At 42.7% G+C, this 22,839-nt stretch overlaps 1 protein-coding gene across 1 annotated transcript; it reads left to right on the top strand.

Annotated features, from left to right (window-relative positions):
* The first annotated feature begins 2,155 nt into the window (after positions 1-2,155).
* Positions 2,156-7,408, top strand: LOC129761516 (uncharacterized). The gene has a single exon (XM_055759241.1). It carries the CDS (start codon positions 2,156-2,158, stop codon positions 7,406-7,408), a length of 5,253 nt encoding a protein of 1,750 aa, XP_055615216.1.
* Positions 7,409-22,839: the final 15,431 nt, after the last annotated feature.

Genomic DNA, 22,839 nt, shown 5'->3' with positions numbered 1-22,839 from the left:
TACACATTTTGTACAGATCACATTTGCGTAATGCACGCGCAGGCTGATTATACATGTAATTTTAAGAAAAGCCCCGCACTGCAAATTCTCCCCTCTGGCGCTTGCGTCACGTTGCGAGATTACGGCAGTATAGGTAATAAAATTATGTTAAGCATGTCCAAGAATAACTAAACGTCATTAAGAAGGGAACATGTATTTCAATCAAAATGTTTCAGTTTTTTGAATGCGCCGTTGCAAAGCTTAGCATGTTTTAGGAGGAATCTGAATTACTTCGGTAGTACATATCCTCATCGAATAGGTCGATAGTATATTGATCTGTCAAAAGTCAACATCATTAAAATGTACGCTCATCGTTGTATGTCTGTTGTATACTGTTTACCTAGTCATAAGTTCTGGTACACGGCATATTAGCCACACATCATATTGGCCAACAAATCTTAAATTTCTTTCGAGTTTTCATTCAACAACTCAACAGCTACAAATTACACAAACAAGTTATTCGAAATGACCTACATTTGCCTTCCAGCATATGTGAAGACGACTTCCATAAGAAAGTTGTTCACTGCACGGGTGAGGGCGTAATTGGGCGAATCAATATACGGGAGCCGAGTAGAACAAACCATAGCCTCTAACCAGCACGATACACGAAATTGCGGGCGATTCCAAGTAGTTGCAAAGTGCGATAGATATCACCATTATCATGCCACATTTTTCGAGCCCAACTATCACAATACGATTTTCGACGTGTCCCCACATGATTGTAAACAACTGATACTACAAATTTATTGCGCAATAATGGACTAAAAGTAACAACTGTCAAACACCTGAAGAGAAGGATTAAATACGTCTCTTACTTTTTGCGTATAGAATACGTTTACTGATGTACCAGTGTTGGATATAAAATTGAATTAATAGTGTGAAATGTTTCCGCAATATTTCAACAGTGTGTGAAATCACTCTATACTGGCATCCGTGCAAGCTCTGACAGTTCGCGAATGAAAACAGTACATAAAAAAAAACCGTTTAGCAAGTTCGTAGTTCAACATCGTTCGTTCGTGCCCTCTAGTTTTCGCGATATATCAGAAACGCGGTTCTGTGAATTTCTATCTCGCGGGTGCTGCCGAGAGTGCAATGAAAACTGCGCTAAAGTGAGCATTCATGCAAGCACCAGTACAGCACCAGAAAACGGAAAACGTTCCCCCAAGGACTAGCGAGGTTCCGGGTTCCGTGTAAGCAGTTGGTCGTCCGATGACAACAGCAAGGCGTTCACAGAGTCGGGAAGGCCACACACTGCGAGATTAGTTGCTCGGTAAGTTCCATTCGTTACCCATCATTTTTGGTGCCGTGACCAGGATTATTGGTCAATCCCGTCCCCGACCGCGTGAGTGGAAATACCTAACCTCACCGTTGCCCGCATTCGCATAAATTACATTGTATTGAAACGCCCGTGTGTGAGAGCAAGAACAAAAACTCTTGTGTAAGAGTTCTCCCGTGTGTGTGATAAGTGAACTATCGTGGGTGAATTACAGTGTCGCTCAAAATTATTGGTACGGCGAAGAAGTACGAAAGTTAATTGTATACCGAGAAGAGTTTATTCCGAGCCCGATTATATGCATTCCCGTTGATGGATTTTATCCTTTCCCCGCGCCGCCGTTACGTTTAATCGAATTTAATTCCGAGCCGAAAGTTACTTGCTGGTAAATTTGATAACCCATTCCCGTTCTTTGACTGAACATTCGTTACCCGCGCATGAAGTTAGCTGCTGCGAATGTATAAAAATCCACAGTGGTTCTAAATTGCTTTATGAGGAAGATGTAATTTGAGTTTTCGGTGATATTATTGTGAATCGCATACCCGTTTATTTGTACCGCTGCGTTCCCGCTTTCCCGTTGCTGGATTTTACCCGTCGCCGCACCCCCCTTGGGCGTAATTGGATTTGAGTGCTGGTGGAATTTATAACCCGCTCCTGTTCTTTGGCTGGACTGGACACTTGACACTCGCGCAAGAGTTAACTGCTGTTTCCGAATTTAAAAATACAAGGCCTCATTTCAAGAGGTACAAGGTGAGTACCTCTCCAATTCGTTAAAATCCGTTTTTGCGGTACTTCCTGGGTCTTCTTTGATCTTTCAGTCTCTGTATGCCTGATCGACTGGCGATGGCGTCGAAGAGTTCGACGGTTCCCGACGAGAAGCGGTTGAAGGCGAAGGAGACCAAGCGGAAGAATTTGGTCGATTCATTGAAGCGGATCGAACGGTTTCTCCATGACTACGTTCCCGAACAACACCTGCACGAGGTGCCTCTTCGATTGGAACGGTTGGAGAAAGTATGGGAATCGTACGAGGTAGTTCAGGAAGAACTAGAAGAGCTAGATGATTCGGAAGATGCTGCACAGACAAATTTGGAGATGAGAGCCCAAGTTGAGGAACTTTATTTACGTGTCAAGGCCGGACTAGCTTCGAAGATACCGTCGCCACCACCCACCCCTGCTATTGCGGGATTCCCTGCCGCGCCTGCTGCTCAACCCGTCTTCGCCAACATAAAGCTTCCGGCGATTTCGCTTCCGGAGTTCGATGGAGATTTCAACAACTGGTTGACTTTCCATGACACGTTTGTCTCGATGATCCATTCATCGACGGAGATTCCGCATGTTCAGAAGTTTCACTACCTCCGTGCGGCTCTGAAGGGGGAGGCAGCAAACTTAGTTCAGTCTATTTCGATTACTGCTAATAATTATGCTGTCGCTTGGCAGACTTTGGTGAACCGTTACTCAAATAAAGCTATTCTTCGCAAAAAACACATCCGGGCTTTATTAAAGCATCCAAAAATCTCCAGCCATAGTGTCGAGTCGCTACACAAGATTGTGGATGAATTCCAACGTCATACGAAGGTTCTGGAGCAGCTCGGTGAGCCAGTCGATCAATTTAGTTCGATTCTGATCGAGTTACTGGAGGATAAGTTAGACGACGCTTCACTCACCGCTTGGGAGGAATCAATCGCAGCTGATCAGCAACCCACCTACGCTAAAATGGTTGATTTTCTCCAGAAGCGGGCCCGTGTTCTAGAAACGATTTCGATCAACCGGCCGCAGCATTCCGGTTCCAAAAATCCCAGTTTTCCTCCTCCTAAGAAGCCAAATCAGCCCAGATTGAGTTCCAACGCTGCCAATACAGTCCCAGGAAGAATCTACCCGTTATGCCCCGCCTGCGGGAAGCAGAAGCACTCCATTTTTGATTGCTCAGTCTTCAACGGTCTAGATACGGAAGGCCGTTTAAAGGTGGTCTCGGATAAAAAGCTCTGCAGCAATTGTTTCCGCAGCGACCACTTCGCCCGCAACTGTCGTTCGAATTATTCATGCAAGCATTGTTCCAAACGACATCACTCCATGATCCATCCTGGACCATTTGAGGCCACCAGGGGTGGACCCGAAAATAAACCCACGAATAATCCCGAAGGTTCCGGGTCTAGCTTAGTGACAGCTGTAGCAGCCCTGCCAACCCCCGAAGTCGTAACAACGTTGAAGGTATCCAACGCCAGCGTTCTCCTCACTACTGTGGTATTGATAGTAGTCGACGCTTACGGTCAAGAACACATCGCCCGCGCCCTGTTAGATACAGGTTCTCAACCCAACGCCATGAGCGAACGCCTTTGTCAGATGCTTCACCTTCCACGTAAAATCGCTAACGTTGCGATAGCCGGTGTAGATAGTACCGTCACTAATGCAAAATATGAAGTGCGTGCAGAGATCCGATCCCGTGTAGCAGAGTTCAGCGACACTTTAGACTTCTTAGTACTCCGTAAGGTGACCAGAGATACCCCGTCTTCCTCGTTCCCCACTGTACAGTGGAAACTTCCCGAAAGTTTTTCACTCGCTGATCCTGACTTCAACACGTCCCGAAGAGTTGATATGATCATCGGCGCTGCTCACTTTTATTCATATTTGCGGGACGGACGGTTCCGTCTGCCTAGTCAAGGTCCAATGCTCGTTGAGACAGTGTTTGGTTGGATAGTGACTGGAAAGTTCGAAAATCTGTCTGGTATGAGCTCTCGACCAACAGTAACTTGTCATGCGGCGACAGTTACATCGCTTAGCGAGCAGCTAGAGCGATTCTGGCGAGTTGAGGAGGTTCAAGGTCCGAATTATTCCGTGGATGAGCAGCAGTGCGAAGATTATTACCGGGAAACCGTCTCCCGAGACCCGACTGGTCGGTACGTTGTTCGCATGCCGAAGCATCCCGAACACGATCAAATGATTGGGCAGTCAAAGCCAACAGCGCTGCGTAGATTCAGGTGGCTTGAGCAGAAACTGTTGAAGGACGAGAATCTGAGGACTCAATACCACGAGTTTATGCGTGAATATGTTTCTCTGGGCCAGATGGCACCCGTACAAGAGGACGAAGAGGACGTCCCGAATGCGTGTTACCTTCCACATCATCCTGTAGTAAAGGAGTCGAGCTCAACCACAAAAATTCGAGTGGTTTTCGACGGATCAGCGAAGACTACTTCTGGCCATTCGTTGAACGATTCGCTACTGGTTGGACCTGTAGTTCAGGACGAGCTTCTTACTCTAATCCTCCGTTTCCGAAAATTTCCCGTTGCGCTAGTGGCAGACGTAGAAAAGATGTATCGTCAAGTCTCGATGCATCCATTAGACCGACCTCTACAGCGAATTTTGTGGCGATTCGACAGTTCCCAGCCGATTCAGACATACGAACTCGGCACTGTTACTTATGGCCTCGCTCCGTCCTCATTTCTGGCGACGCGGACACTGTTGCAGCTCGTCGGAGATGAAGGTACCCCGTTCCCGAAAGCAAGTACAGCAGTCAAGAAGCATATCTACGTGGACGATCTCATCTCAGGTGATGACAGCATTGAAGACGCAATCCAGCTCCGTGACGAACTATCAGAACTGCTTCAAAAGGGTGGATTCCGATTCCGCAAATGGTGCTCCAACTCACTCCCGGTATTGGCCGGACTTTCTCCCGAACTCCTTGGGACACAATCGTCGCTGAAGTTTGATCCTGAAGAAAGCGTGAAGACTCTTGGTATACGCTGGGAACCCGAAGCCGATGTGTTCCGGTTTGATGTATCCGTTGTCCTGAAAGATCAGTTACCGACCAAACGCAGCATCCTGTCCGCCATCGCCCAACTTTACGATCCTCTCGGAATCATCGCACCCGTCGTCGTGCAAGCAAAAATACTGATGCAGCATCTCTGGTTGCTGGCGTTGGACTGGGACGATGAGGTATCACCTGATCTTCAACAAAAATGGGCTCGATTCTGTGAGCAGCTCCCTCATCTCTCGAACTTCCGTATAGAAAGATTTGCGTTCACCGCTCGATATGCCACAGCGGAAATACACTGCTTTGCAGATGCGTCAGAGTCAGCTTACGGCGCTTGCATATACGTTCGCTCCGAAACCGCTGATGGACTCGTGCAAGTGAATCTCCTCGCTTCGAAATCAAGAGTAGCTCCTCTGAAACCCCTCAGCATTCCGCGCCTTGAATTGTGCGCCGCACTCCTCGCTTCTCGGCTGTATGAGAAAATCCTCAACGCCCTCGATATGAGTTTCTCCGCCAGTTTCTTTTGGTCCGATTCAACTGTTGTCCTCCAGTGGATGAAAGCTCCCCCGCGGACGTGGAAGACGTTCGTGGCGAATCGTATTGCAGAAATTCAAGCCACCACTAATGGATCCAACTGGCAACACGTCTCTGGCCACGAAAATCCGGCAGATATGGTTTCGCGCGGGGTCTCCGCCGAGGAACTAATCAACAGTGAGCTGTGGAAGCACGGTCCGAGCTGGTTGCGTGAAGAAAAATCTAGCTGGCCCTCCCGAAACGTTCCCGAAGAAGAATTTACCGCCAAGGAGTTAGAGTTAAAGCAGAATACGATTCTGAACACCCAAGTTCTACCACCAAATTCACTATTCGAGCAGTTTTCGTCCTACTCCGCTCTCATTCGGGCGGTATCATATTGTTTTCGCTTCACACACAACACCCGCAATAGAGGACGACGGATTTCCAGCAGAGTTCTTTCGGTTGCCGAAATGCGAAAGTCAAAGGTAGCAGTCGTGAAGCTCGTTCAAGCTGAGGCGTTTCCCGAAGACCGGCAGCGCTTGAAGAGAGGACATACTGTATCCTCCAAATCTCCACTTCGTTTGTTGAATCCGTTTCTCGACAACGAGGGCCTAGTTCGTGTTGGTGGTCGGTTAAATTTATCCGATGCTCCCTACGACGTGAAGCACCAGATCGTCGTTCCTGGTTTCCACCCGTTCACTCAACTCCTCCTGAAGCACCATCATCGCAAGCTGGTACATGGCGGAATCACGATGACTCTCTCAGTCGTCCGCGACGAATTCTGGCCGCTGAACGGCAGAAAAGCAGTCCGGAGTGCCATCCGGAAGTGCTACGAGTGTTGCAGAGCAAACCCCAAACCCATTCAACAACCGATTGGACAATTGCCAGTCGCTCGAGTGACCGCAAATGAAGCATTCGCCTGTACTGGCGTTGATTATTGTGGTCCCATCTACCTTAAACCGATTCATCGTAGAACCGCCGCCCGCAAATCATACATCTGTGTCTTCGTGTGCCTGAGCACGAAAGCGGTGCACTTGGAGCTGGTGAGTGACCTGAGTACGGCTGCGTTCCTGATGGCCCTAGATCGCTTCGTGGGGCGACACACCTCGCCACTACATATTTACTCAGACAACGGGACGAATTTTGTTGGTGCGAAGAATGCGCTGCATGAAATTTACACCATGCTGCAATCAGGAACGGAGGTTGATAGAATTTCGAACCACCTCGCCGAGGACAATATCCAGTGGCACCTGATCCCACCCCGTGCTCCCAACTTCGGTGGCCTCTGGGAGGCAGCAGTGAAGGTGGCTAAGGTTCACCTGGCTCGTCAGCTCGGATCCTCTCTGTTATCGTTCGAGGAACTTACGACGGTTCTCGTAAGGATAGAAAGGGCCATGAATTCCCGACCACTCCAGCCTCTATCCAGCGATCCTAATGATATTGCGGTTCTCACTCCAGCTCATTTTTTGGGGAGAAACATAAACCGTTCTCCTCTCGAAGTTGATGTTCGAGACGTGCCTCTGAATCGTCTCACCCAGTATCAGAAGCTCCAGAAACATGTACAAAATTTCTGGTACCGTTGGCGAAACGAATACATGAAGGAGCTGAACATGCTATATAAAATCAACCCCAAGGACCACAAGCTGAACGTCGGTGACATCGTCATCATCAAGGATGATGCTCTTCCTTCTGTACGCTGGCCGCTAGCCCGCATCATCGAGCTTCATCCCGGACCCGACGGTGTGACCCGAGTCGTAACTCTCCGCACGCCCAATGGAGTTTTTAAGCGTGCGGTTTGCAAAGTGTGTCCACTGGAATGCAGTGGTGAAGATTAGAAGAAGAAGAAGCTGAAAAGAAGAATAATCTGAAGAAAAGGAAAGTGTGTTTATGAAGAAGTAATAATGAATTAAAGAAAAAGTGTATTTGAAAGTTGAAGTGAATTATAGTGAACTGAAAATAATAGTAGTTTTGAAAAGGTTTTCAAAAGGTGGTCGGAAATATGTTGGATATAAAATTGAATTAATAGTGTGAAATGTTTCCGCAATATTTCAACAGTGTGTGAAATCACTCTATACTGGCATCCGTGCAAGCTCTGACAGTTCGCGAATGAAAACAGTACATAAAAAAAAACCGTTTAGCAAGTTCGTAGTTCAACATCGTTCGTTCGTGCCCTCTAGTTTTCGCGATATATCAGAAACGCGGTTCTGTGAATTTCTATCTCGCGGGTGCTGCCGAGAGTGCAATGAAAACTGCGCTAAAGTGAGCATTCATGCAAGCACCAGTACAGCACCAGAAAACGGAAAACGTTCCCCCAAGGACTAGCGAGGTTCCGGGTTCCGTGTAAGCAGTTGGTCGTCCGATGACAACAGCAAGGCGTTCACAGAGTCGGGAAGGCCACACACTGCGAGATTAGTTGCTCGGTAAGTTCCATTCGTTACCCATCAACCAGTATTTATGACTATACGATGTATATGACTGTCCCAAAGTAACTTGAATTGTTGAGTATCGTACACTTCGACAAATCAGTTATGCCCAACTAAAACGATGTTTCCACCTCATTCTCGACACTTTAGACAGTAAACAACAATCACTCGAAGCCCCCTCGAACCTGACACTACATCCAACGTTAATTACGTCGTCAGCAGTTCATCAACGCTGCTTCCTGGTGCACAACGCACCAGCAGGTGCGTAGGAATCTCTTGGTTTCCACCATCAATCCAACCGCTTTCGGGAGATCGAGAGAAAAGAAGATCACTTCCGATTCATTGCGCGCTCGTTGCGTTCCTACCGGAGACGCACACGCTGTAAAATGCGATCTTTCCTTTTTTCCCCCAGATAAACACACAGCACAAAAAGAGAGCGTGTAACAGGTGAAAGAAATTAATTGTAAAAAGTTCCGAAGGACCACTTGCTGCTGCTGCTGCTGTGCCGTGGCTGGCAATGTTTGATTTTTCGGGAACAGCAAAGAAAAATGTACCCAATATCAACACTGGGCTTGTTTTCCGACGAAAAAAAATGGGCCAAGATGCGTGCTGCCGAACGCAGCTGATTGGTGGATGACACGAGCCGCTTGTGACCTGTTGTTGGTATCCCTCAGGGGTGGATCGCAGGGAAATTTTTCGATAGTCCTATATCACAATAATTCATTTCGGGAGAGTGTGAATGGGTCACGGTGGAATGCTGCCGCGCGATCCTTCTGTAATCAGTACATATCCAGGCACGCGCTCTGCCACGCCGATAGTAAGTTTTCGCCCCGAAAGTGATCGAGTGCCGTTGGAAACCGCGCCGTTTGAAGCCCATTCGTAACCAGTTTCGAAAGGTGTCGCGTGCAGGCAGGTGCCTGGTGATGATTTGCATGCGCTCCAACAGTCGGTGGGTTTGTACAAAACAACACACTCATTATGCTGCACTCCTCGACGTCGTCTGCGAGGATTACGATAAATTACTATTTGGGCTAATTTACGGCCTGGTCGAGGGAAACCTCGCCGTTTTTGCTTTCAAGGTTTAAAAGTAAAAGCGGAACAATTAATCGATTGTTGATTAACCACTCGAAAGTAAAACCTCCAATTTCTTCGCCATTCCGATAATTTCGACGCGATCGCAAAAAAAGGAACTTCTCCCCGCCTTGACGCACATACAAAGGGCCAAAGCAAACACGGAAAATAAAATAATTTTCTCTTTCGTTCACGATCAATCATAAGCATAAAGCTTATCGTTCTTTTCTGCTGCGGCCCGGGCACCGGGGAAACCAGTCCTCTCAGAGAAAGAATTTCTTCCGCAGCCTGCGTCGCGCGCTACTGGGAGTGTCCGCGGCGACGAACTCGAACCTTAATTGCGTCCTCGCCAAAACAACCACGCGGGTTCAACAACCCATTCCCGGGCAACCCGTTCCATTCCTGGCGAAGGGGTGGAAGACGAGTCAGAGACAGAGCGCGAGACTCGCGGTGACGGTACTCGAAAAACGTTTGATGAACCCCTAAGATACTGTCATCGAATTGTCCACTCCGGAGCCCGCGACAAACCGCAGGGAAAGTGAGATAGAAAGAGAGTTTGTGATAAAAACACGAACGGAACAAAAACAACACCGATGTTGTTTTCGATGGAAGCGATTTTGGAAGGATTTTTAGCACGGTGGAAAAGGAGGTTGCAGAGTGAATAAATGACGGTCTAATCATGGTATGGATTTTTTTTATCACAAATTTATTCATGTTGTCGTTCATAATTCATCTTCCTCACTGTATTTGTGCAGCATAATGTGTAGCTGTTTTGATGTATGGGTTTTCTTGACGAGCAAGTTATTGACAGTTGCATGTTGGATGCCATTTACTTTTCAGGGCTTTAAGTAGTGATTAGCACAAACAGTTTTTCTTCTAAAACTAATTCCGAAAATTTGATAATTATCTAAAATGTCATCTAATTCTTGGAAAATGTGCTGTTTTTTTTACCCAAATTATATATTTATATTAAGGCTCATATAGCGGCACCCTGACGGGGCCGGGAGTTCAATATTTCGACAATGTTTGCCTTACAACTATGTTAGTAATATGTAACCGATTACTCGCGGTTGGCTCGAGGTTAATATTACAAGTGTTTTCATAATTGGGATGTTGCAGTCTCCAATGCTATGTACGTGTGCCCGACACGGGATACTTCCTATTGGGATGCTGTTTACCATTAATCAGCAACGCCCCCTAGTCTGTACCCCATATCTAGTGTGCTGCGTCTTTCTCGACTCGAGGAATTCAGGATAGAATGGTCACTAGCCGGCAGAATCATCAGCTCGTGTAGAGTTGCCATAAGTGGTACAATCCTCAGCTCTTGTTGAATGATTAGTGGGCTGCACAACCTTCGGCCCGTGTATCTGTAAAGAGTGTGTGTATGTATTGCCTTTCACGGAAAAGAAAAAACTGCATCTGCCGTCTTTACATCTTGGGGAGAGGGAATAAAAAGCAGCACTTCAGTGAAATATCTAAGTGTTATCTTAGATGCCAAACTAGACTGGAACGCGCACTTAGATTCAATAATCAGCAAGGCCAACTCAGCCCTATGGGCATGCTCTAAAATGATAGGAAGAACATGGGGCCTTAAACCAAAAATGGTTATGTGGGTCTACACTGCAATTGTGCGGCCTAGGATAATCTATGCCTCATTTGTATGGTGGCCAAAAACTAAGGAGACTGTAGCTACAAAACAGCTAAACAAACTCCAACGACTAGCATTCGTTGCAATTACTGGAGCAATGCGAAGCACTTCTCCAAAGGCATTGGAGGCTATCCTTCACCTGGTACCTTTGAACCTATATGTTCAGCTAGAGGCTAAAAAAAAGTGCTCCAAAGCTTAAAAGATGGAAAAAATACTAGACGGGGACAAAACTGGTCACTTGAGCATCCTGAATCTCTCACCCATTGGACCAGCCTCAGTGATGAACAGTGATTGGATGAAACCTAATTATGACATTCCATACAGAGTGATCGAACATTCTCATTCAGTATGGGATGAAGGTGGCCCCACTGAGTAATCATCCGGGTCTTCTTTCGTCCTCGTGACTTAGCACCACAGTCTTCCTTTATGATTCTTCGCATAGTACGATCAATGAGTTATAGGCTTATATCTCTTAGACATTTTATCTTTAGATTGAAGTCATCATCATACCATTCCGTTCAGCCTACAAAGAAGTATCAACGTTCAAAACTATTCATTCCAAACGTAACGCTCTCGTTTTCCAAACATTGAACTTACACTCCGATACAGATATGAAAGACGTAGTCCTAAGTCAAAAACAACTCTTTCGTGTATACTTATAAGATCTAATTCATTTTATAATGTGATTAATGGTTATGTGGGTATCGTGATTGTGTAGAACAGCCTTATAATCCATCCGGTCTTGGTTCGATCATTGCTTGGCATTGTTTTTTTTTATCTTTATTTTTGTACAGGGGTGTAATTTCAAAGTTTTGGAAACGAGAGCGTGGCGCTTGGAGTGCAAGGTTTTGTACATTCATAACCCTTTGGCGGCTAAACGAAGTGGTATAAAAAACACTTCGTTCGGAAGATAAAATGTCCAAGATGTATATGATTGTTACTTATTGATTCAAAAAATTGTTCGAGACATACTATCGAAATCACTATAAATATAGCAATCACTTATAAGATCATTTCAGTCGCGATTGGACATGCAGTTGAGGCATGATACCGACGCCAACCTCTCTCAGTTTCAATTTTGCTTTCGCATGGAATGGTCATGAACAATCTCGTGTATTATTCTCACGAAAACAACATAAATCATGTATCAAATATCTTCAGTTGCTTTTAAAAAGCCACTCAAACCCATTGGTTCTTTTCAGGGCAACCAACAAGTTCGAAGAAGTTAAATTTTATGTTAATAACAATTCCATACTTATATTCACCACCTACACACTAATAAAAAAAAACTGAACAATCTCACAAAATATTCATTCTTTCATTCATTGAGAACTGATTCGGATGCAATTTAAAAAAAAATGATAACTGACCCAGCGGTAGTCCTACCTTCTACCTTGCGGTCAATCACAGATATAACCCACTACTAGTTTTATTGGGTGCAACTCCAAGCTGACATTTAGTCTAAGAGAATGAGAGGTTTGCTCCATACATACAAACATTTTAACATTCTTAAAAAAAAATTGTAAAGAGTTGTATCTAGGACACGACCGCATATTTTCGACGTAGAACTACGCAATTATATTCTGCAATCCACTTGTTTACCACTTTGAATATTATTTTAGAATGCATCGGAATTTTTGTAATAGATGATGTTCTTTGTTACAAATAAATTTGTTGAACGTTATTTTACGTTTGATATGATGTCTAGGACTACCAAAATCTGTGAACGGAAAAAATGTTGAACGATCATTGTATTTTACGTTTCCCTCTGAAATTATTCCACATCTCATGTTTACGTAGTTCTCGAACCGCAAAAGTTCATTCACCTCTGGTATCTGAAAAGACGATTTTCCCAGGCTTCTCAGTTTAAAAGTATGTTTTAGGGAAACATATTCCGATCTGCACAACGACAAGCGAGTACAAAAGTAATCAACACAAAAAAATACCACCGACTTGCAGAGCGGATTCCCCCAGGCACATAGATTTTGAAGTCCATGTTAGGGAAACACACCTCGGTGGGAACAAAAATACCTCCGACTTGCATGTATATTTGCAATGTGGATTTCCACAGATACCTCGATTTTGAAGTCTGTGTTGGGGAAACCGTAAATCGGACCAAACAACCCTTGGCAGTTAGGGCGTTTAGATAACGCTTGAAATTTTACAGTTATTCAATTGTTCATCTCATGAAAAATAACATTTTATTAATTGTGATAGACGCGTAGAAATATTCCCTATCAATTGATGCAAACATCTTTCCGATCTGTTAAGAAATGTTCGAGTTATAAGCATTCGAAATACGGGTAGGGTTAGCACACAAATCGGTAGAACAAATGTATGAGAATAAAGGAAGTTCTTCCAGTTTTCATGAATTTAAACCGTTTAGCGATTAGCGAATTGTAATGTATAGCATATAAAACTAATCTTAGAGAGTTTCCGATTCGATTGGTATGCATCATGAGAATTCGTTCACAGTGAAAATAGTTATTAACGTTAACTTTATTTCATAAAACGTGACCTGTTTTCTGATTTGGCACCCTTCCTGAAAGACGTAGTTCTACGTTAAAAGTTGGATTCAAGTTGGAAATCATGAGAATTCGTTCACAGTGAAAATAGTTATTAACGTTAACTTTATTTCATAAAAACGTGACCTGTTTTCTGATTTGGCACCCTTCCTGAAAGACGTAGTTCTACGTTAAAAGTTGGATTTGACTCTATAACATAGGAAAAAGCATATTTTCCGAGTCGGACTCACAAAAAGGAGCCTACATGAAAAACTATATACAGGTCGGACTCGATTATATATAATCGCAATTTCACTTTCAACGATAATTCTCGAATCCAATAGATAATCGAATAAAAAAAAACTATTTTTCTATTAATGTTTAACATTCATACATTGACGAAAAAATAGATTTCTTGAGATTCGATTATGTATAGGATTTCAAAATAATTGTTGAAAAAAAATGGTGGACTATATATAATCGAGTCCGACCTGTAAACCCTCTTGTCTTAGGACTGTTGTGGGTTATAAAAGTTTTAAATATTAAATTTATGTTTTAGTTAGATTTTGACGTAGGACTACGTCTAACCGGAAGATATAGGGGGTGAAATGGAAATCTAGACACTGAACAAGTAGGAAAAAATGCAAGATTTGAAACGCTTATAACTAGAGCATTTCTCAATAGATCGCAAAGGTTTTTGCATCAATTGATAGGAAATATATCTACGCATCTATCATAACGAATAACATTTCATTTTTCATGAGATAAATAATTGAATAATTGTGAAATATCAAGCATTGTCAAAATGCCCTATGTGCCCATTTTTGATTGGTCCATTTTGTGCTCCTCAAATCGTACCGACCAAAACGGGCAACCAGAGCAGCAGCGAAATAGAATGAAGCACGATTGGAACGGAAAAAGAAAAAAATTAACGAAACATTGGTCGCAGTCTCACACATGCGTAATTCTCGAGCCAGCCAGTCAGCTTAAAAATCCCCGCTCCGCTGCCGTAACGATCATTCTTTGTGTGGACACCGACTGGACAACATCGTTGCTGGACGAGCTGGACAGCGAGGGATCGAGTGCCTTTCTCAAGGCAAGAGGGCGAAGGTGGTAGCGCTGGAGTAGAGTAATAGAGTAGAGTAGAGTTTTCAAAGGGCCTTTCTCAAGGCTAGAGACGAATGAACTGCAAAAGTTTAAAGTCTCTATAATACAAGACCTTCCTTCCTTCCGTAACGATCATTCTCATTCAAACCGTACACCACATCGGTTCGCATCACAACACATCAACAAACCAACCCAAGCAGCCATGTCTGGACATGGTAAAGGAGGAAAAGTGAAGGGAAAGGCAAAATCCCGCTCGAACCGTGTTGATCTGGAGTTCCCCGCAAGGGTGTAGCTAGGCCGAGCGCGTTAGTACCCGTGCACCAGTCCACCTAGCCGGCGTTATATAGTTTCGGCCGCCGAAGTGATCGAGTTAGCTGGCAAAGCTGCTCGCGACGATAAGAAAACCCGCATTCGGTTCGGTGGACATCAAGACAACAGGCAGTTGCAGCGAGTGGCGAGTGGCAAACGCAATCGCAAAACGGCATCAGGTAGCAGAAGAAAAAAGTTTGTTCTTTATACAAACTGCTTTGGTGGCAAATCCAGAACAAGGCGGCATCGAGGGCGTTCGAAATGGTTTTTTTCAAAACCACGAGTACTAAGTTTTCTAAATTGAAACCATTCCATAAAACAAGGCGCTTTTCAGGGCCATTAAACCTTCCAAAAAAGAGTTTAGGAAATACAGTTCAATGCTTTCTAAAACATCCAAAATAATAATAAAACACAAATTGATTTTTCCATAATTTGTTTGCCATGATCTGATGAGTATGTGAATTTGGCAGTTGTTCTGAGCTTATTGATAGTTGGGGACTTTCCTGATTATTCAATTTTCACCAATTCTTAAATTGTTTCCAGATTGAAAGTACAGTAATTTACAATTAGTTCGACATTTAGCTAATTGGACGGACATGTAATGCGACTTATTTAGTTGGACATTTTTGTAAACATAGAGATCCAAATTATGACCCCACATTGAAAGTCGACACTGTACCACTGTCATCGCAAATGTTCAATTACAGGTTAAAATCGCCTCCAATGCGACACTGAGTGGTGCTTCGGCACGTCGCATTAAATGTAATTTACTGAACAACATGTCACAAGCTGGATGGGAAGAAATTTTCCAACTGTGAAAGCTGTGACGAGTGGCAAACGCAATAGCTAAACAGGAAGGTTTGACCGAACAAGATGGGAATATCGAGTGATAACAAAAACACAACACCAAAGGTTCTTTTCAGAACCATCAACATATTCATAAAGAGTAAACAGTAAACTAATCCATTTTTCAGATAGGTAGGTATTCACGTAGGAGAAGAAAATAAAACAATATATTTAACAAAAGCTGTCCCCTTTGTATAGTCCTACGTCACTCCGGTTATGTCCCCGACATTACCCACCCGTCTTTTTTTTTTAACGGAGTGTTTTAAATAACATTTTTTTGCAAATACAATAAATCCTGTTTTTGTGCGGTTTTTTTGTGCGATTTTTTTTGTGCGGTTTCTGTTCTTGTGCGATTTTTGTGCTATTTTTTTGTGCGATATATGAAAAGAAGCATATTTGACGAAGTTATCGTCCATTTTGTTTTTTTTATGGCTTATATGCATTTCAGTACGAAAAAAGCATATTTGCGTCCAAATTATTCAATTCTGAAATCATTCCCATCCTTCCATCAAATGCTCTGTTTTTCTAAGTTTTTGCATGACATGATTTCCAACAGCAACACGTTTCGACATGCAACCAAAGGCACCACTCAGCCACGGGAAACCGAAAAGGCAAACTGTCCCATCGCAAAGTAGGGAAACAAAAGGAAATTGAACGGTGAACGGCGTGGATTTGCCTTTTTTTTGGGAAACTTTTCCTATTCCGGTTCCTATCTACCGCACTTTTTTTTTTCTTTTTTGAAGAAGAACTACGTCTTTCAGGAAGGGTGCCAAACCAGAAAACAGGTCACGTTGTTATGAAATAAAGTTAACGTTAATAACTATGTTCACTGTGAACGAATCTTTATGATTTACATACCAATCGAATCGGAAATTCTCTAAGATTTGTTTGATATGCTATACATTACAATTCGCTAACCTCTAAACGGTTTTAATTCATGAAAACTGAAAGAACTTCCGTTATTCCTATACATTTGTTCTGCCGTTTTGTGTGCTAACCCTACCCGTATTTCAAATGCTTATAATTCGAACATTCCTTAACATACCGAAAAGATGTTTGCGTCAATTGATAGGAAATATCTCTACGCGTCTATCACAATTAATATAATGTAATTTTTCATTAAATGAACAATTGAATAACTGTATAATGTTAAGCATTATCTAAACGCCCTAACTGCCAAGTTTTGATTGTCCCGAGACACGGTTTCCCCAACACAGACTTCTAAATCGATGAACCTATGAAAATCCTCTTTGCAAATATACATGCAAGTCGGGGGTATTTGTGTTCCCACCGAGTTGTGTTTCCCTAACACGGACTTCAAAATCAATGTGTCTGGAGAAATCCGTTTTGCAAATACATGTCGGGGGTATTTTTTGGTGTTGAGTATTTTTGTGCTCGCTATTCGTTGTGCAGACTGTAATTCTAAACTGAGAAGCCTGGGAAAATGGTCATTTCAGATACTGGAGGTGAATGAACTTTCGCGGTTCGAGAACTACGTAAACATGAGATGCAATAAGTTCAGAGGGAAATTTAAAATACAGTTCCTTCCGTTCACATATTTTGGTAGTCCTTGTCATCATATCAAACGTTAAATGACGTTCATCAAATTTATTTGTAAAGAGGAATATAATATATTACAAAAATTTCGATGTATTCTAAAATAGAATTCCAAGTGATAAACAAGTGGATTGCATAATATAACTGCGTAGTTCAACGTCGAAAATATGCGGTCGTGTCCTAGAAACAACTCCTTACAATTTTTTTTTTAATGTGTACTGAACACGATTTTTGAAAGCTACTGGTGAAGTTTTGCACGATTTTTTGTGCGGTCCCTATCCCCCGCACAAACAAAAGGTTTGCCTGTAGTTCGTTGACTTTCCGATACCTTTGCCGTACATTGCATTTTGAGTAGACATCTGGATTTCGAGTTACAATTTTTTGAAAAAAGTTCAATGATTTTGGATACGACCTTATGAAATTTCAGTCCCAATTAAAATTGGCAATATGGTAATAAAACGGAGCATATGGACAAAGTTTTAAAAAAGGAGAGGGCTAGGGAAGCGGCCAGCTGATTTGACGTGGAATCGCTTCATTTGTTTAGACCTAATTTTGACTAATAAAAAGCTGTCAGTTTTTAGCTCAATTTCGTCAACGCGAATTTCATTTGGATCTAAAACGCAGTCTACGATCTCACTTTGTACATCAAAAATTTTAGAATGCGGTTCGTTTCTTCGGGTTGAGACAAGCACACCACTGTCTTGGGTTACGTCCAGAATCCACATTTTTGGCGTTACGTAATTTGTGATCTGTGCCTAAGTATAAATTGTTCGAACATACTTAGGCACAGATCACAACGAGCCTAAGTATGAGAGCGTTTGCGAGTGTGGTTGTGACGAGCGCGTGCCGATGATGAAGCAATTTTTTTACGTGATTCTCTCGAAATTATGTGATTTCTATTTACGCGATTTGCTCGAAATTATGCGATTATTTTTAACCCTTTCTCTACGAGCGTCGTCAGGGTGATACTACACATCGATCACACCAGCGCGATATGCATATCTTTCGGCGCAATACTCTGTTTAGCGGTAGCACTCCGACGGAGCATACTGCCGTAGTGAAAGGGTTAAAGCGATTTTAGTTTATGCGCGCACGCATCAGTCGCGTAACTAAAGAATTCGGGTAGTTGCATTCATTTTTTCCAGGACGAAAATGAGTTTCATTTCTATTTTTGATAATTACATCAAATGTTGTATACGAATACTGACTGTCATACTGAAATAAACTTAAATGACCAATTTTCAAAATATTTGCATTAGTTTTTCATTTGGTTGACTTATCAATATCAACTGATACTTGTCTGGCTAATTTTCTTCCGAACTCAACTCATTCCGCCGGCCTAATGTGCCACTCGAAAGGGAAATTAATTCAAAGCGTATTTTTTTCATCGAAAAAATTTTCGCCTTCCAGGGCCAAAGTTGTGCCGGGGAGTACATTAGTGAGAGTGCTCACGCGCTATACTTTTTGGCTGGTGGGTATCAGCGAGGCTCCATCTCGGAACATGGTACGTAATTACGCAAAGATTGGCCGGTCATCAATCAAGCAGTGCAGCAGCAAGCAGTGCAGTTTGGGTTGCGTCCCGAAAGATAACGGTTTGCCGAGGAATTCCATATGCTTATTTTCACTTATCCCGAAGGAAGGTCCCTGAGAAGAGTATTCTTGAATAATGAGTCAAGCGATTGTCAAACTTTTGATTTTATTCCGATTTAATGAGCCGGGCATTAGTTTCGGTGGGTCCTGTGAAATTAAGCCGTCCTTTGGCCTGGGCACTGAGCAGCGGCAACCGAAGTCGAGCACCAGTGTCCAACAATGTTGTTATTAAGATGATAAAGAGGCCACAGCTGGAAAATTACTCACGCGCAATTCATCGGCGGAGTAATTTGCGTCGCGGAACTCTTTTCCCTCGCTTTTAATTAGCAACTGCACTTAAACTGGTACGATTGAAGACTGATGCCTGCAGAAAAATTGGCCACGGAAACTGCCGGAAATAAGCGTACCGTGGTGTTCGGGGCGGGAAATGGTGAGCGCTAGGGGGTGCGCGATTTGCATTTTGACATTCGTCGACTATATTATAATTTATTGGGTCCAAACTTGGGCCAAGTTTTGCCTTTTTGTGGCGGAAGGATCGCACAAACGACGCGGAGACAACGGGTCCACCGCAATTATCTCGCCTTTCGCGTAGACATTTTTTTTTCTTCGGGGCCTTTCTGTCCGTCTCTACGACTCGCGTGGTCTTACGCGAGTTGGACTCGCGCGCGCCCTTATCAGTGGCACAAAATTACTCTGCCGTGAGTACATTGTAGTACTTATTGCTTTTATTACTCACTCAAGTGGTCCGAAAGGTGGCACGGAAATAAGATTGTGTGGCTGGATAAAAATTCGTGTTTTTCGCGATCTGGCTGACAGCTGCAACGAATATCCTGAACCAGTACGGAGATGTATATGCTAGCCAACTTTTGACGTATTTCGCTCCTGACACGACGGTGTTACGTAATGATATCTGACGACATTTTTAAATATTTACAAAAAAGTACATTAAGGGGGTAGCACCCTATGGAAACTTGAAAAAATTGTAGAATATATTTGGCCAAAAATGTTCTCTGGGATGTCTTCTTTACTGTAGTTGGACCTATTGGACCTAAGTCTTTGCGTTAGAAGCGCGAATCCAAAATTTAAACTAAAATTCTCCACTAAATTTCCTGTCATCGTACGTGGATTTTTTTGATATATATATATATATATATTTTTTAATTTTGTGGATGTTTTTATCTCGATTTTTGTTACAAAAAAATATTGCCATTTCGCCAAAAATCAATATTTTGAAAAAAGTTGATGGGTCTGGACCTAAGGGCACGGACGGGATCTTGACATAGGACTGTGATTGTGTGTAGTAATTGCGTTTCAATTGATTTTTTTCATTGTTCAAAATCTGTATTTTTTTTTTTATACATTAAATGGAAGCCCTGAAAAATCTGCGTGAGTATACCCTTTCGAACTTCTAAATCAGCAGCCAGTTAAATTCATCAATTGCATTTTTTACATAACCAAATAACATGCTCGATATAATGACATCCTGGAGCACAATTCCGTAAATTGTTAGTAGCAAGAACTACACGATAAAACATGAATTGAGCACGAATTGATTGGACAACAACCTGAACTTCAATCTACTAAAATCTCTATCAACGTTTAACCTTTTCAGCCAGGCTCTCGTCGATTCTTAAGGGAGTATAGAGTGAGATCATCCAATATCATTCCTGGATCATCCCTCTGATTCTGTCAACTGATAAATGTCAATTATCGGCAAATCGAGTATAATTCATAATACGCATCTAATCACATCGTGAGTTAACGCCGAAATGTAGGCAAAAAGATTGCTCGTTGCGTTGTGGGGGAAAACGAGTGGCTAGTAAAATCGAAAAAACATATCCATTTCAATTGTCAAATTGTTAACTTTTTTTTACTATATTCACTGTTTGTGTCCTGAGCAAAAAAAAAATGCTGGATAAATTTCATATCTAACATTTTCCACATTTCCTGTACATCACATGAAATGTCGCAAAAACGATTTTGAGCAATACGCGTTTGAAAACTCTTAATGAATCGTTACATTTTTCGAAGAGTTACCCCCTATACAGAAATCAAAGACATAATCCTGTGTCAAAAATCCTTCGTACGATGACAGGAAATATATCTAAGATTACGTAAAAAAAATCATTGGTTGAAATTGGTTCACTAGAAGAACTTGTAGAATTCCCACCAGTTTACAAGGTTTTGGCTGCAAGGGCTCATCAAACCGGTTGCGGCTATTCAGGGGACAATTGACATCAATTTATTTTTGTTTGTTAAGTAATATATAGCTAATAAAACTGTGATATCAGATTAATCATAGTAATTTATTTTCTCGTTGAAAAAAAATCGCGAATATCACATACTTTTTATGATGTTCATAGTGTACTACCCCCTTAAATGTGAATCTTTAAAAACTCCCCTATATATGTGACATCGTCCTAATTTGTAAACATTTTGACTAGTGATTCATTTCCATAGACGTTTTTAAAAATTAAAATTACCTAAACTTCCCTTTTTTAATAATTGAATTGTATAAATATAATGGAATCATTATACCTTAGTAAAGGGTGTGTCACATCAAATTGCATCACGGAAAAAACGCTGTAGAAATTCGCCCAGTAGACCGATCCTTTTGAAAATTTTAGACAGTAAAATAAAAACTATTAAACAACTTTTGGCATTTTCTTTTTAATCATACTTCGAGCTCAAGCCCGTATGCTCGCACCTTCCTCTTTACCCCGTCCATAAGGTTCTGTACAACGTCAGGTTGTAGTTTTTTTTTTGAACAGAAATCCATTTTCTCTTGAAGTCCGCCTCCGATTTCACAACTTTTGGGTTCTTCCGGAGGGCCTGCTTCATTATCGCCCAATATTTCTCTATTGGGCGAAGCTCCGGCGCGTTGGGCGGGTTCATTTTCTTTGGCACGAAGGTGACCCCGTTGGCTTCGTACCACTCCAACACGTCCTTTCAATAGTGGCACGAAGCGAGATCCGGTCAGAAGATGGTCGGGCCCTCGTGCTGCTTCAATAGTGGTAGTAAGCGCTTCTGTAGGCACTCCTTAAGGTAAACCTGCCCGTTTACCGTGCCGGTCATCACGAAGGGGGCGCTCCGCTTTTCGCAAGAGCAGATCGCTTGCCACACCATGTACTTTTTGGCAAACTTGGATAGTTTCTGCTTGCGAATCTCCTCCGGAACGCTGAATTTGTCCTCTGCGGAGAAGAACAACAGGCCCGGCAGCTGACGAAAGTCCGCTTTGACGTAGGTTTCGTCATCCATTACCAGGCAATGCGGCTTCGTCAGCATTTCGGTGTACAGCTTCCGGGCTCGCGTCTTCCCCACCATGTTTTGCCTTTCGTCGCGGTTAGGAGCCTTCTGAACCTTGTATGTACGCAGGTCCTCCCGCTGCTTGGTCCGCTGAACGAATGAACTTGACAAATTCAGCTTATTGGCGACATCTCGGACCGAACTTCTCGGATCACGTCTAAACTGCTTAACTACGCGCTTGTGATCTTTTTCACTGACGGAGCATCCATTTTCTTCACCTTCCGGTCGATGGTTAGGTTCTCGAAGTATCGTTTTAGTATTCTGCTGACCGTGGATTGGACGATTCCCAGCATCTTACCGATGTCCCGATGTGACAACTCCGGATTCTCGAAATGAGTGTACAAGATTAATTCAAGACGCTCTTATTCGTTCGACGACATTTTTCCAAATTTACGAAAAAATTTACAGTGAAGCATGGCCAACGTGATCTATACACTCTTATCTGATTATAAAACCAAAGCTGAAGATATAATTCCTAAAAATTAAATTTCTACAGCGTTTTTTCCGTGATGCAATTTGATGTGACACACCCTTTATTGGCACAACTCGTAGGCTCTCCATCTGATGCCACGGTAATGCCTCTGGCAACGTTTAAAGTGTTATGCAGCTTCCAGCGCCATGAATAACAATGTCGAGAAATCACGCTCTCAATTGTTGTGACTATTGCGAATTGCGAAATTATCAAATCATTGTTTTATACGGTTGGCATGATTAGACAAAGAAAACTTAGAAATTCGGTGAATTGGGAAAAAGTACAATACTAGTTTCTAAAAATATATTCCTTTTCATAGGGATTACAGTGGATTGACTTTAGCAAAAATTTCGCACTATGTTCCTCTAATTTATGGTCGAGTATATAAACTTTTGTAAGGCGCCATTTAATTATACAACCCAATCTGTCAGAT

The sequence above is a fragment of the Toxorhynchites rutilus genome, chromosome 1 (assembly GCF_029784135.1).
Source record: "Toxorhynchites rutilus septentrionalis strain SRP chromosome 1, ASM2978413v1, whole genome shotgun sequence".
Lineage (NCBI taxonomy): Eukaryota > Metazoa > Arthropoda > Insecta > Diptera > Culicidae > Toxorhynchites > Toxorhynchites rutilus.
Note: the sequence above shows the minus strand (reverse complement) of the source record. Positions and strands in the feature narration are given on the sequence as shown.